The following is a 13275-nucleotide window of genomic DNA, read 5'->3' on the forward strand; positions in this document are numbered from 1 at the left end:
AGCTGAGGGTGGCTGAAGTTAAGCTCTGAGAGAGCATCACCAGGGAAGATACTGTGTCGGCTGATACCTGTGGGTTAAACACTTGAAGCAATCAGTGACTGCAAAGGATTTTCCGCTAAATATTAAATATGATTATTTTTTACTTTTCAACCCCTGAAATCTGGGCACAATGTGTTTAAGGGGCTATATTTCCCACACATTTCTTTCTATATTAATATAAACCCACTTAAATTAAAGCTGAGACTTGGCACTTTAATGTAGTACCTATTATTTTATTTCAAAATTAAATGTGTTGAAGTTTAGAGCATGAAGAACAAAGAATGTGTAACTGTCCAAAGAGAGTGTATATGCTTGTAATATATGACTGAAGCAGGATGGTGCTGAAAGGGAACACACTTGGAGTAAAAGAAAGTTAAGCTAACACAAAATGTAAAAACTGACTCAATGCACTTCACCCCATGCACTGTTATTTCTTGACCAGGAAGGGGGGCACAGAATTCCTGGTGTCTTGTCTTAAAAAAACAAATCTTCATTTTTAAACTTTGGTATTTGTACTGATTAAACAACATTTTAAACAGACAAGAAATAACAATTTCATTAGTGATTTTGAGGTGCTTGTAGGCAATTTATTTGTTTTACCTTTAGACAGAGCCAGGCAAGATTTTTCCCCCTGCTTACAGTTTTTATGCTAAGCTAAGCTAATTATCTAACTTTCAGCAAGAAAATGTATTTCCCAAAAGCTTAAACTTTTTCGTTAAGGGACTTTACAGAAATTATTAGTGATTCAGAGGGGTCAGAAAAGGGGCAGGGTATTGTAATTTTTAATTTGGCTGAAGGTAGCATAGTATGACTTTTTTCTCAGCCTACATTTTATTTCGGCCTACCTTTGTAATGGAGTAAATAGTTACATAGATACTTAGATACAATTTTTACCTGTGCCTGGTTCATACAGGTACACTTCGCCATTAGTAGAGTTGGAAAGTTTGTCTCTGTATCAAGCTTTTATTAATGTGTTCATTGGTGGTGCATATTATAAGCTCCATCAAGATATTAAGATTGAAACTGGGGTACATGATTAAAGAAGTCCTACCAAGTTATCATAACCATATTCTTTTGACATATTATAAGGAGGTTGTGGAAGTTATTTCTAAGTTGAGATGAGTTTTCAAAAGAAGCATTACTAAACCTGGGGAGGGCCTTGCATTTTTACAAAGTGAAACATGAGTTTCAACCCCCCCCCACTACCCCAATAATTTTCATACAGTCCCTATGGTACTGAGACTGAAGGTGTTGATTGCCCAGTCAAAAATAGGGTATTGACAACTGTGTGTTACATTTGCCAGATGGGACAGTCGATATACTAATTTTGAAACAAAACATAGGGCCGGTGGGTGAGGAGGTGATCTGTCCTGACTGGATCCACAACAGAGCTGCAGTGTTCAACTAACTGCTTCCCTGTCTGCTCCCTCACCTGGTTTTACCATGACATACTGCTGTCCAAAAATTCCTCATTACTCTTCACTCATGTCACTTCTCCATACAAGGCTGCTCTCACCTGTGTGGCATTTAACTCTGTGAAAAAGAAAAATAGAACAGCTGAGACTATTGTGGTGGTGCCTGGTAAGCTAATATCAGGGATGTTAGTTAGAAATAACACATCTTTCAAATGCTTACTAGCTTTTTTGCATGTCAGTACCTGTTTGAGAAGTAGACGTATGTTTTAATTCACCTCTAAATAAAAGTCCTATTTTGTGCAACTTTAACCTGTACAGATGCAGGAATATCAAAGTCCAGAAAAAAAGGCCATGGTTTGGTGATGTTGCTTGTATTTCTGTAAGCGGCTCTTCTCTTGCAGATGGCTATATTTCCCAAAGCATTTGGTATTCGGAGTGTGATGGACTGGGGGCCTAACCTGGGTATTACCCTGCCTTTAGCACAATGCATGCTGGGACAGGTTCCAACCTCTTTCTGACCCTGAACAAAATTAGATCGGCATAGAAAAGGGATGTGTGGATTGTGTTTTTGAGTAACAAATTACTGGGTTTTAAGTACACAAGGTTAATCTCATTTTCTTCCATAATGTATGGCCATTTGTCTTGCCAAATGATATGCACTATTATAGTGAATAATGAAGTATTGTACTGTTTCTGATTACCCAGTGTTAAATTATCATCCATGTGATACATCTAAAATTAAGTAATGCTAAATTCAAAACAATGTTTACTTTTGTAGTTACTGACTCACTAACAGCCCACACAAAAATTACAAAATACACCTTTATTTGTAGTTCAGTTTTCCAGAATCTGTATCTGAACAGTTATATCTCAAACTGAACCCCTCTATCACTGAAAGTGTTTTCTATAGTCTAAACAGGTTTAGCCAATGCAGTGTCAGGTTTTTTTTGACAGGGTTAGGAATGAGAGGAACATTCACATTGGGTAGAGTACTCACAGAGACCAATCCATACTTACACACTTCTGTTGATAGGACATGCCTCCTAGTTGGGGTATATTCCCTTATAAGATGTAGGTATCTGGCTCCATGTTAACAAACCAGTATGTTTGTAACATGATAGGTTCATAGAGGATCATTAGAGCATCAGTACAACACTGTCTGCGTACCAAGTTCCAGCTTCCACACAATTCAGTGCCTTGTAAGGATTTAATAGGATGCCTTTCTTTTTTTGTGGCACTGCTATTTTTATGGAAGTGACGTTAATCAAAGTTTATACAGTATTGAATATAACTAAATTGTTTAATTTGCTTTAAAACCAAAGTAGTTCTCAATGTTTGAGGTTTAAGTCTGTTGCCTAAAATGAGAGTCACATGCAGTACTTCTTCTGTAAGGCTGTAACAGAGGATTCTTCCAGCTCAGCATTGTGAAGGAAGTCAAACAGTTCTTTAAGCACTAGAGAATGGAAAAGTACAGGAATTATCAACACAATGTAATGTGTGGGGGGAAAAGATACAATGAAAGTGTGAGTCATCTGTAACAGTACATCAAAGAAACTCCACCTTTCTTCTCTGGGGGCGACATTAGCATGACAGCCATGTTGAAGCGCCTCACGCTTGCTAGACTGCTGAGGATTTCCAGTGTAACCGCCGACGCTTCATTCCTACACAAGAGCTGATCTTAATATATACAGTGTAATACTACACATTTTCATCAGGAAAAATGCCTTTTTTAATTCCTGCCTGTATTTTTTAAGCACTTGGTTTGCCTTTTCCTTTAACCGTAAATTTGGCAGTGCTGAAATACAACTAAAAAAATGTATTTCTTCAAAAAAAATGTACAATTTTTACTTAACCAAACCAGTTCAGATATACATATTTTTTCTATGGGCATTTTTATGAAAAACTTACTTTATGTAGAACTTATGCAGTGTCTTCAGGATCTGATTGAGAATGTCAGGTTCAAGGGAGTGTTGAAAAATCTTTATGTATGTCTCAGGCTTGATTTGCTGCAAAACAAAACACAAAAAGGCTGAGAATTCTATACTTCTATAATAAGTATTACAATTTGTCTTTAAATCTTATCCATTAAATTTATGATTTCAGATTCAAGCCATATTTGCTGTTTATTTGAATCAAATCTGAAAATCAGACTGGAATAACATGGTAATTGGGAAACACATGAAGATTATATTTCTAAAAAATTGTGATAAACATCCAGTCTACTGCCCAGGATAGAAAATGTCCCCTTACTTTGCATATCCACTCCCACACTTTTAATATGACAATCAATGTGGTGATGGCAACATATAATTATACTATAATTAACACTGTCTGTTACTGTTATCTTCTAACACAAAGCTCACTCTCAGATATCTGTAAATCACTTCAGGCTGCTTTCCGATCTTGCGGAGGTCAGTCTCCATCTGGAAGCTATTGGTGGGTGGAGAAGGCAGGTCTGTTACTGCTGAGGAGGAGCTGGTTGACGGTTCAGGCGGATAAGTGGTATCCTCCTGCGCTGGTTGTTCTGTCTGTCTGCTGGGAAAAAGTCTGGTGAACAGAAGTTTAATCTGTTTACTGGGTGGGAATAATCAATACCAAATTTCACAATACAAGGCCACAATTTGTGTTCTTAACATGTCTGCAAAGCACTAACAAATACAATAATCAAAATTATGAAATGGAAAAGGTAATGATTAATATTGTCAAATGGTTTTAACCAATAATCAGACAGTGGCACTTACTGATCTGATGCGTGCAAGGGGGCATCTGCTATCACCTCGATTTTGATCATCTTGGCGCTGGGTGACGTCGACAGTGGAGAGGATCCATCCTCGGTCTCCTTCACCACTTCCCGGACAAAGGACTTGGCCCCACCTGACTCCAATTCAGGTGACGTTGCCTTTCCACTGACCTCCTGAATGTTAATCCTCCTCAGAGGTTTCTGAAGAGTATCAGATGCTCAGAATCAGACAACATGATGATTCAGTTTTTAAAAAATATTTTTCAAGAAACACACTGTTTATCAATCTTTATCTTCAATCTACATTGATGTCCCTCCTGCCACCAGCTGGACAAATAATACTCAAGCTTGTAAAGAGGGGGAGACAATTTTTATGTTACTTTAATTTATCTGTTATTTACAAGTAAAGTTTTATAAAGACAAAACTCACTGCTGACTCACTTTGATTTTTGGGTTTAGGACTATTGGTAGTACAAAACAAGATGATCGTTGAGGTCACTTTGGGCTGTAGGACATTATGGTAAATGGTAAATGGACTGCACTTATGTAGTGCATTTCTAGTCTTACTTTCTGACCACTCAAAGTGCTTTACACTACTCCCCACATTCATCCATTCACACACATACAGCGCTTTTCTATACAAACAGCGCTTTCTATAAACACACATTCACACACCGATGATACATCCAGCAATTTGGGGTTCAGTATCTTGCCCAAGGACACATCGATATGCAAAATGGAGGAGCCGGGGATCGAACCACTGACTCTCTGGTTAGTGGACGACCTGCTCTAGCCTCCTGAGCAACAGCCGCCCAATATTAATTAAAATATTAGATGGGAAGTCTTTAGCTGTTTTTTAATGTAAAAGCTGTTTTTTTAAACCAAACAATCGAGAAAATGTTCGGCAGATTAATCATTCCTAAAAATAATCGTTAGTTGCAGCCTTAGTCAAATATAAGGACAAGTGCTAATTACAAAAGTAATGTTTTCGAGTTGCTCATTTTCTCCAACATGCATTCCAAAAAAACAAATAATTTTCAGTTTACAAAATGAAATGAAGAAAAGCAAGCAAAGGTTTAAATTTAGGAAGTCGGTATTTTGTGTGTTTGTATTTTTACTTAAAAGACAAATTAGACTAAGAGATTGTCCATAAGGCTATGGATTGACAAGTTGATTTTCGACCAAAATTCCCCAATTCGCTGGAAACTGCGTTCTTCCATTTATCGATATCTTGCTTCTACCTGAAACTTTTCACCTGGAATGCAGTCAGATCATGTCGATGTTTTTACTATCAGACGCCTACTCTTTACTTTTAATGCCTTTGGTGTAGCAAAATGCAGAGGCGCTTTTTTTAAGCCCTTATCTGTAAAGAAAACGAGCAACTCACAGTTGAACGCAGATGTGTTGGTTTGTCAATCGGCTGAACTGTTCTCCTCTGTGAGTTGTCCTCTGTTTGAAGAATTCCGCTGAAACCCAGGTCCTAACAACACAAGAAGAAAGAGATGTGAAGTCTAGAAGATCAAACCATATAAAGTCTGATGTGTGTGCAGGTCATCCAGACATTAGATTGGAATTTAATTTATTATAAAAAGGCAGATTCTTTTAACCAGAGGGACTAAACACACAGTAGAGGAATAAACTTATTTCTCTAGGTCACAACATTACAAACAACCAACAGCAAAGAATGCAAAGGTTAAAGTAAAAAGAGTTTTAAAAAGTATTTGTATAACGCAGAAGTGAATCTTATGAACAGAGCGCTTTGTAAACAATGTTTCTTCTTCTATAATTACTTTCCTGTTTTGTTTTCCAGGCTGATATTTTTCATTTACTGAACTATGTGCACTTGAACTAATAACTGGATCTTGAAACGTACAATCTGGAGCTTCTGGAGTTCATTCAAGGCCTGTTTGTTCCCTGGCTCCAGTTTCAAGACCTCCTGAAAATCTGAGGCACACACAAAAAGACTTTTTTTTTGCAAGAAAACAGTTAATACATAAAAACAATAGCTCTTGTTCTCATTATTTTACTGCAATTCAACTCTTTTTGAATATTTCCTTGTCTAGTTCGAGATAAATTAGAAAATATACAGAATTGTGACCTGACTACAACCAATTTTTCAACAAAATAAAAGATGAAAATGAAACCAACAGAAGACAGCTATAAGGAAGAAGACAGCTAGATCTGGTACAGCTTTCTAGACCTCTATCAGTTAAAATAAAAAGATACAATGCTGTTGCTGCTGTTTGCCTTTAGACGACAGTGTTGTTCTGTACAGCACCTTGTTTGGCCTCTTCCAGTTTCCCTAAAGCCACTCTGGCTGTGCCTCTGCGGGCAAAAGCCTTGGAGTAAGTAGTGTCCAGATAAATGGCTTTAGTGCAGTCCTCCTCCGCCTCCTTATACCTGCAACAAATAGAAAAAGTAAAAGGAGAAGGTCTGTAATAAGTATCCTACTGTTTTTTAAGAGTAAAACAATATTTCTGCAATTAAAAATAAGTTTCTTTTTGGTTTGTTACTGTAATAAGAGTTAGAAAAAAAGACAGGGCAGATATTGACCACTTTTGAAGAGTCGGATTTTAAAGGTGCCAGAAATATTGCTTCTATAGAGGAACAAAAAGAAAACCTGAAATGATGTTTTATTTTCTAGTAAAGACAAAAATGATGGTATTGTTTTTACTTCTCCAGCTTGAGGAAGGCCATGGCTCTGTTGGCGGGAAGAAGGACATTCATGCTGTCTACCTCCATGCCTCGCCTGTAGCACTCTACAGCTGCTTCGTACTTCCCCTCTTTGAAATACGCATTCCCCTGAAAGGCACATTCAGAAAACATAAAACACCTGGGAAGAGTGTATGCAAATAAACAGATTATTTGAGGAATATCAGGATCTGAACATTTCCCTTTGTCCCCATACAGTGCTGAAATCTATCTTTGGCGGATGTTGAAATGCAGTGAGCCTCTACATGATGAATTACAAACTCACTGCACAAGCAACTAACTAACTAACTAACTAACTAACTAACGCCTCACAAACTAAGTGATTCTGTGGACAAACTGAGACTTAATACAAGACAACAAATTCTCATTCTCAGAACATTAAAATTACTCTTGATAGTGGCACATTTTAAATTTACCAGCCTCTGACATGCGAGCTGATGAGTCCAACTGGGACACTGCAGCATAAGTGGCAAAAAACACAGCAAAGCTTACCCTGTCTTTTTGTAGAACTGCTTCCTGCCTCCTCTGTTGTTCGTCAATCAGTCTCTGCTGCTCAGGGTCGACTGTGGGAGCCTCCTGTGGCTGTGTGGCTTCACTTTGGGCAGTCGGTGCCTCATGTCCGAGGGCCTGAAACCATCAAGTGGAAAAGATCAAAAAGACAAGAAGATTTGAGAAATTAGGCTGACCCAAAATGATCATTTCAAATTCACCTCCTTAATTTTCTTCACTTCAGTCTTTGCTTCCATGTTCCCGGGGTCGAGCTTGAGAACCATCTCATAATCTATCCAGAAACAGATTCATGTTATTACCTCAATGCATTTAAGATTGAGACAATCTAATCTTTTTTCCAATCTGTTTGTCACCGTCTAATGCAGATTCATATTTCTTCAGTGCAAACCGTGCTGCTCCTCTTCGTGCATACGCTTTGAAGTAATTGCTGTTCAAAGCGATCGCCAAGTTGCAGTCAGACTCTGCCACAGCATACCTACAAGAGCAAAGTTGCATTAATTTAAATGGGGAAGAAAACAAAAAATGTCCCCAACATGGTACCAGCACAATACAGCAGCCACATGATCTGTGCTTTACTTTTTGAGTCTGAAGAAGGAAGTGGCTCGGTTGGTGGGCAGCACAGGGCTGTAAGGATCCGCACTCATCCCTCTGGTGTAACATTCAATGGCATCGTCATACTTCCCATCTTTGAAAAACTTATTACCCTGAAAATAAATAAAATATTTTAGGAAAAAGGAATCATTTTCACTTTGTTTTTAATTTATTTCGGTACTTCTCATGCAGTATTTACTTTTTCCTTCTCTGCAAGCGCTTTCTCCCTATCAACTGCAGCTTCCTCTGAATCCGAATCATTTGACTCTGCTGGACTTTCCTCTTTATCCATCTCTGCCAGAGCCTTGTCCTGCGCACACAGAAGCATAAAATCTTTAGTCAGCTACTCCACAACTTCACCGATCATGTTTAGTATATTTTATAAGAATGCGTTTGGTACCACGTCAAACTTGTCCCATGATCGATAGTCGTATGCTTTTATCCTTGATGCTTGTTTGGGGTCTTGTGCTTTGATGTCACCATTTCCAGTAGGCTCCATCTTCTTCTTCTTTTCCCTTATCTTTGTTTTGTAGTCTTTGTTGCGCACAGGTGGGAGTTTCCTCTACAACCCATTACAGAAAGATGCTGACACCTGAAGAATATCCAGAACATTACCTGCTCCTGAAGTGGACGAACATATACAGCAAGAACAAACCTGAACCTCCTGGAGTCTTCCTGTCCTCAACGCCTCATCCTTCTTCTTCATGTCTGTCTCCCAGGTCTCCAGCTCCTTCATGAAGCTGTGCAGGTCCTCCGCATTTTGCCGCATCTGAAGCTGTAACTCAATGGCTTTGTTTCCCCCTGACATGTTATTCCCTGTAAAAAAGACATTTGTTTTTGGATAAATTCTTAACACTTGTTGCTGTCGTTGTTGTCTTGGAGTCCGTATTGCAGCCAAGAGGAAAACACAAGAATCACACTGTCGTGCGTTTGCGGCTAGCAGCTAGCTCACTAGTAGAAACGCCAAACGTTAAGAGAGAATAAAGTTAATAAAAGGGACTCTGTACTTACCCAACCCTTTTAACGTACCTGTCACTTCTCTTCCCGACTGATAAAGACCGTTACAAAGTGTAGCTGTAGATACTTTGGATAAGTACTAGAACAAAATGTGTCGTTATTCACTGTTTCCTCTATATGTTCAGAACCATGACGGTAGCCTTGGCGCTGCTGATCCTACGCTGGGCGTAATCAAAGATCGTCTATGCAACAGTCGATATTACTTTAAAAGCCTTTAACTCACTTGTCAGTTTGTAAAAGATGTTTGCAAACAACAAAAGAAGCCATACATTAAAGAAGCATCGATTTTATTCTAGGACTATGTATAATTGCATTTTCCTGAGTCTGTAATGTCTTTATTACGTTGTACAGCCTACGGGCTGTGTTTATAGGGCAGGCTAGCCCTCGAAACACAAAATTCAAACAAAAAATGTCCGCATAAAAGATGGCCCCTGGTAGGCTTATTTACCTTGTCGAGTTGAAAACTGTTGTAATTGTACTGGGAACTGTCTTCTCCAGGTTTTGTGGGTCGGTGTTCGGTTTGATTTGGTCATAGACTGGTTTTGGTCAACACAACCCGCTTCAAGTTGACAACTTGTCTGCACGTTCTGAATAGACGATCTATACCGTATATTAGTCTTTAACTAAACTTAATTGTAAACAGATAAGATTTTATTACTTTTTAATATTTCATTAAAATAATGCATTTCTTGAGTTTTATATTTATTTATGATTTATTTTATGTATTTATTACCTTTGACGTATAGCTACCACGTGATCTGCAAAACAATTATGACCTCTCTTGCGAGCTAGTGGTAGCTAACCAGTGGGAATTAATGCTAACATTTCTAAATTGTGCGCAACATTTCTCACAATGGACCAGACTAAGCAAGAGGGGGAATATGGATACGACTTATTCCCGGAGAGGAACATGGGGAAGTACAAGAAGGGATCCATCGCGGAGAGCCTGTTCACTTTCAACCACAAGTGTCAGGTCATGTTACAGTTCGCAATGGAAACTAGTGAGTTTTCTAGTTAACCATTTTAAAGAGACTGACATAAGGGCAACAGTGAACAGCGGATACATTGTATAATACAGAAGTTTCTTTCCGTGTGGTTGTGATTAAAATACCAGTGCAACGATACTGTTTAAGCCGCTGTCTGACAAGCAGCTAACGTTAGCTTGCTCAGGGTTAGCTAGCAGTTGTTTCTGTCAGTGAATGCTGACTACATTAAGCTCTAACCGGTCTTTGTCCCCTTTAGGTCCTTATGCCAAACTCCTTCTCAGTGCCATGAAAAGTTCAGGATGGTTAGTATGTGTGTAAAACAAATGGTACCTGTACTGTCATTTTTATACCTTTTACTTTAATTTTCACAGTTTGGCCGAAAATTATTGTGCAAATGTTACTACTGCTAACACTACTTCTATTATTAATTAACAATAATAATAATTTTCGTGATACCTGAATGAACAGTTTTAAAAACTTAACTGAAACTACATACTCCAAATAACATGTCTACTTCCGGTTTCAGTGGTCCCTTTAAAAATCACCATGTGCAGTTAATATTACCTTAATATTTATGTGCCATCTGAATTGCAATTTATTCTTTTATGTGTGATTTCAGTGTGTTAAAACTACATTGGGACCTTTTGACACTTTTGACAGTTTAAAAGTAATTCAAATTTGAGCTGGATTTTTTTTTTTTTTTTTGGATACTTAAAACTATTATTATTGTTGCAGCAATGTAAAAAGATTAAATTGCACCAAGAAGACTTTTTACTTTCTACTCAACACAGCAAAGTATTTAAAGAGCGACATTTCTCCTGTGAAGATTGTGACGGGACCGTCAGCGGTGGCTTCGATGCAGCTTCTTCTCAAGTAAGAAAGATAATGGTAGTATAAAAAAAAGATATTGCAGATTGAGCTGGATTAAGATAATTTGTCTTGTCAGCAGTTAGATATTTGCTTTCGCTTGCAGATTGTTTTGTGTCAGAACAACATCCACCAGCAGTCCCATATGAATCGAGTGGTCACACACGAGCTCATCCACGCCTTTGATCACTGCCGGGCCCATGTGGACTGGTTCAACAACTTCAGGCATCTAGCTTGTTCTGAGGTGAGTAAAAATGTGTCTATCAATGGGTGCAATATCTTTATGTGCCACGGTGATTTCAGTCGGATTCAGTTTAATTACTGTAAGTGAACCTTTGTCATTTTGTTTCCATTGTCATGAATAAACCAGTTAAAGAAGGTTGCCATTTTCTCTTTGACTCAGTTTTAGTTTCTGCTAATCTGAGAGAAGCAAGTGGATGTCTCCTATAGTCACAAATACATACTGTTACTGCTCTTTGACATCAAAATTGACCAAAAGTACAAGGCAAAAACTAGAAACAATCCTGTTTCTGTGCTAAAGTAAGCAACTTAATATGGCTATAAGACAGGAATTTTAACCAGATTTCCCACAATTAACCTTCACTGACTATTGTAATTTCAAAATATATTTTATTTTGAAGGATAAGGGAGGTGATCCCTGCTCTGTACTGGTTTTTACGGAAAATGTGAACCTTTGAAAATAGGTCATAAAATTATAGTTTTCTTAAAAAAATGTTAAATGGTTTCCTAAAACAGCCGGGCACTCTAGTTTTTCCCAGATGTTACTTAAACAGGAGTAAATGCTGCATTTATTGGGAATATTTTCAGCAGTGGATTAAATACACATTTGGTGCTCTAGTCAGTATTTATGGCGTCACCAGAAGTCCTTCAAAATAACTTAAAATTGTAGCTTTTCTTCCACTGTTTGATATGTTTCATTATTCAAAGGATGTTAGCATTTGACCTTAGAAACTGGAGGTTGGCTTGGTTGTTGCAAATCCCAATTATTTACAACTAATTTTCTCCTCCAGCTGAATTGTTTAAATGTTTTGTTGGAGCAAAAAAGTAATGCAATTACAGTTGCAGAAGAAAAAAAATCATTATCTTTCAGACCTTAAACATTTTGTTGTTGATTAGTCAAAGTTTTTTTGTGTGTGTGTAATTGTTTCAGATTCGGGCCGCTAACCTCAGTGGAGATTGCTCCTTTAGCAACGAAATTTCTAGATTTAACTTCGGCTTGAAGCAGCATCATCAGGTACCTGAACTGGGATAAATGTAACTCTTACATGCAGGTTTCAGCCCTGTCTCTCTAACCCAGCACTTAACTCATTCTATTTTCTCAAACAGGAATGTGTCAGAGGCCGTGCCCTCCGCTCCATCCTGGCTGTGAGGAAAATTAACCGAGAGGAGGCAGAGAAAATAGTTGACGAGGTCTTCGGTGCGTGTTTCAACGACCATGCGCCCTTTGGACGGATCCCGCACAGCAAGAAGGATGCCAAGTTTGCCTATAGAGATTATGAGAACAGAGATCGATATTTTGCAAACCTTTAGTGTCGTCACATTCTCCTTTCACTTCCAAGGGTGCTATGATTGGCAGTGATGCTGACAAGAGCTTGGTAGCGTCAGGTTCTTGGTCAGCAGAAAAGTCTCAACAGAATGACTTTGCAATGAAAACAAAAATATCCTTTCAGAAAGGATTTTAAGGGAATGACTCATCCTTGGAATATTAAAGCAAAGGAAGGAGCTACAGTATATTTAATTTTCTACCTTTTGGACACTAACTCTGTAAAAAAGGATTGTAAGGACTGTTTTTGCTCTGCAGTGTTAGTATTAGGATTTTTGTAATTTGTTTTTAGGTAAACAAGGGGTGCATTTAAGGAAATACAAGATTTCCTTTTTGTCCATCAGTGTTTGCTGTGAAAGCCCTTTGATGACTGACTATTGGCTCTTCATCATGTTGCCACATTCACTATTTCTTGTAAATAGAGCTGATTATGCTTAAATTAAACAAAATCAAATGTATTTGAATTAAAGTTTGATTCCTCTGAAAAAGTATGATTTGTGTTTGTGTCTCACATTTTCTTGACTTAAAACAAGTACCTCAAAGTTATTTTTGAGGACAAGAGGGGCCTGTTGCATAACGACCTTGCCACAAAATGTTTGAATTTCTGACTTGCCAAAAAGAGATGAGTATATTGCTGATTATAACACATATATGTTTAATCCTGTGAGAGGATCCTTCAAATTAATGTGAGACTAAATGAGTAAAGTGAGAAGAATTCTTCTACAACAACACAGTCAACCTTTTTCACATCTGTGCTGCACCAGTAAAATGTCATTGCTGACATCTACATTGAAAGAATCCCATATCCCTTTGCATAGATTAATGAGGGAGAAA

General features: G+C 38.0%; 2 protein-coding genes across 4 annotated transcripts; one reads left to right on the plus strand and one right to left on the minus strand.

Moving 5' to 3' along the window:
- Nucleotides 1-2262: 2262 nt before the first annotated feature.
- On the minus strand, nt 2263-9599 carry rpap3 (RNA polymerase II associated protein 3). 3 transcript variants are annotated; one of them, XM_040146935.1, is made up of 17 exons: nt 9473-9599; nt 8663-8823; nt 8408-8569; nt 8207-8317; nt 7993-8120; nt 7770-7891; nt 7617-7687; nt 7399-7533; nt 6869-6996; nt 6473-6594; nt 6068-6138; nt 5582-5674; nt 4196-4395; nt 3818-4001; nt 3363-3460; nt 3015-3115; nt 2263-2907 (listed from the first exon to the last, which is right to left on the minus strand). In XM_040146935.1, the coding sequence occupies exons 1-17, from the start codon at nt 9555-9557 to the stop codon at nt 2822-2824; spliced, it is 2058 nt and encodes a 685-aa protein (XP_040002869.1). In that variant the 5' UTR covers nt 9558-9599; the 3' UTR covers nt 2263-2821. The 3 variants fall into 3 exon arrangements, with proteins under 3 accessions (XP_040002869.1, XP_040002886.1, XP_040002876.1); XM_040146952.1 differs by lacking the exon at nt 9473-9599 and adding an exon at nt 9019-9387; XM_040146942.1 differs by lacking the exon at nt 9473-9599 and adding an exon at nt 9037-9386.
- A 6-nt stretch (nt 9600-9605) lies between these two features.
- atp23 (ATP23 metallopeptidase and ATP synthase assembly factor homolog) lies at nt 9606-12932 on the plus strand. The gene is made up of 6 exons (XM_040146965.1): nt 9606-10025; nt 10267-10312; nt 10802-10883; nt 10984-11121; nt 12049-12132; nt 12225-12932. Exons 1-6 carry the CDS (start codon nt 9878-9880, stop codon nt 12426-12428), a joined length of 702 nt encoding a protein of 233 aa, XP_040002899.1. The 5' UTR covers nt 9606-9877; the 3' UTR covers nt 12429-12932.
- Nucleotides 12933-13275: the final 343 nt, after the last annotated feature.

This window comes from Xiphias gladius, chromosome 2, assembly GCF_016859285.1.
Source record: "Xiphias gladius isolate SHS-SW01 ecotype Sanya breed wild chromosome 2, ASM1685928v1, whole genome shotgun sequence".
In the NCBI taxonomy this organism is placed as follows: Eukaryota; Metazoa; Chordata; class Actinopteri; order Istiophoriformes; family Xiphiidae; genus Xiphias; species Xiphias gladius.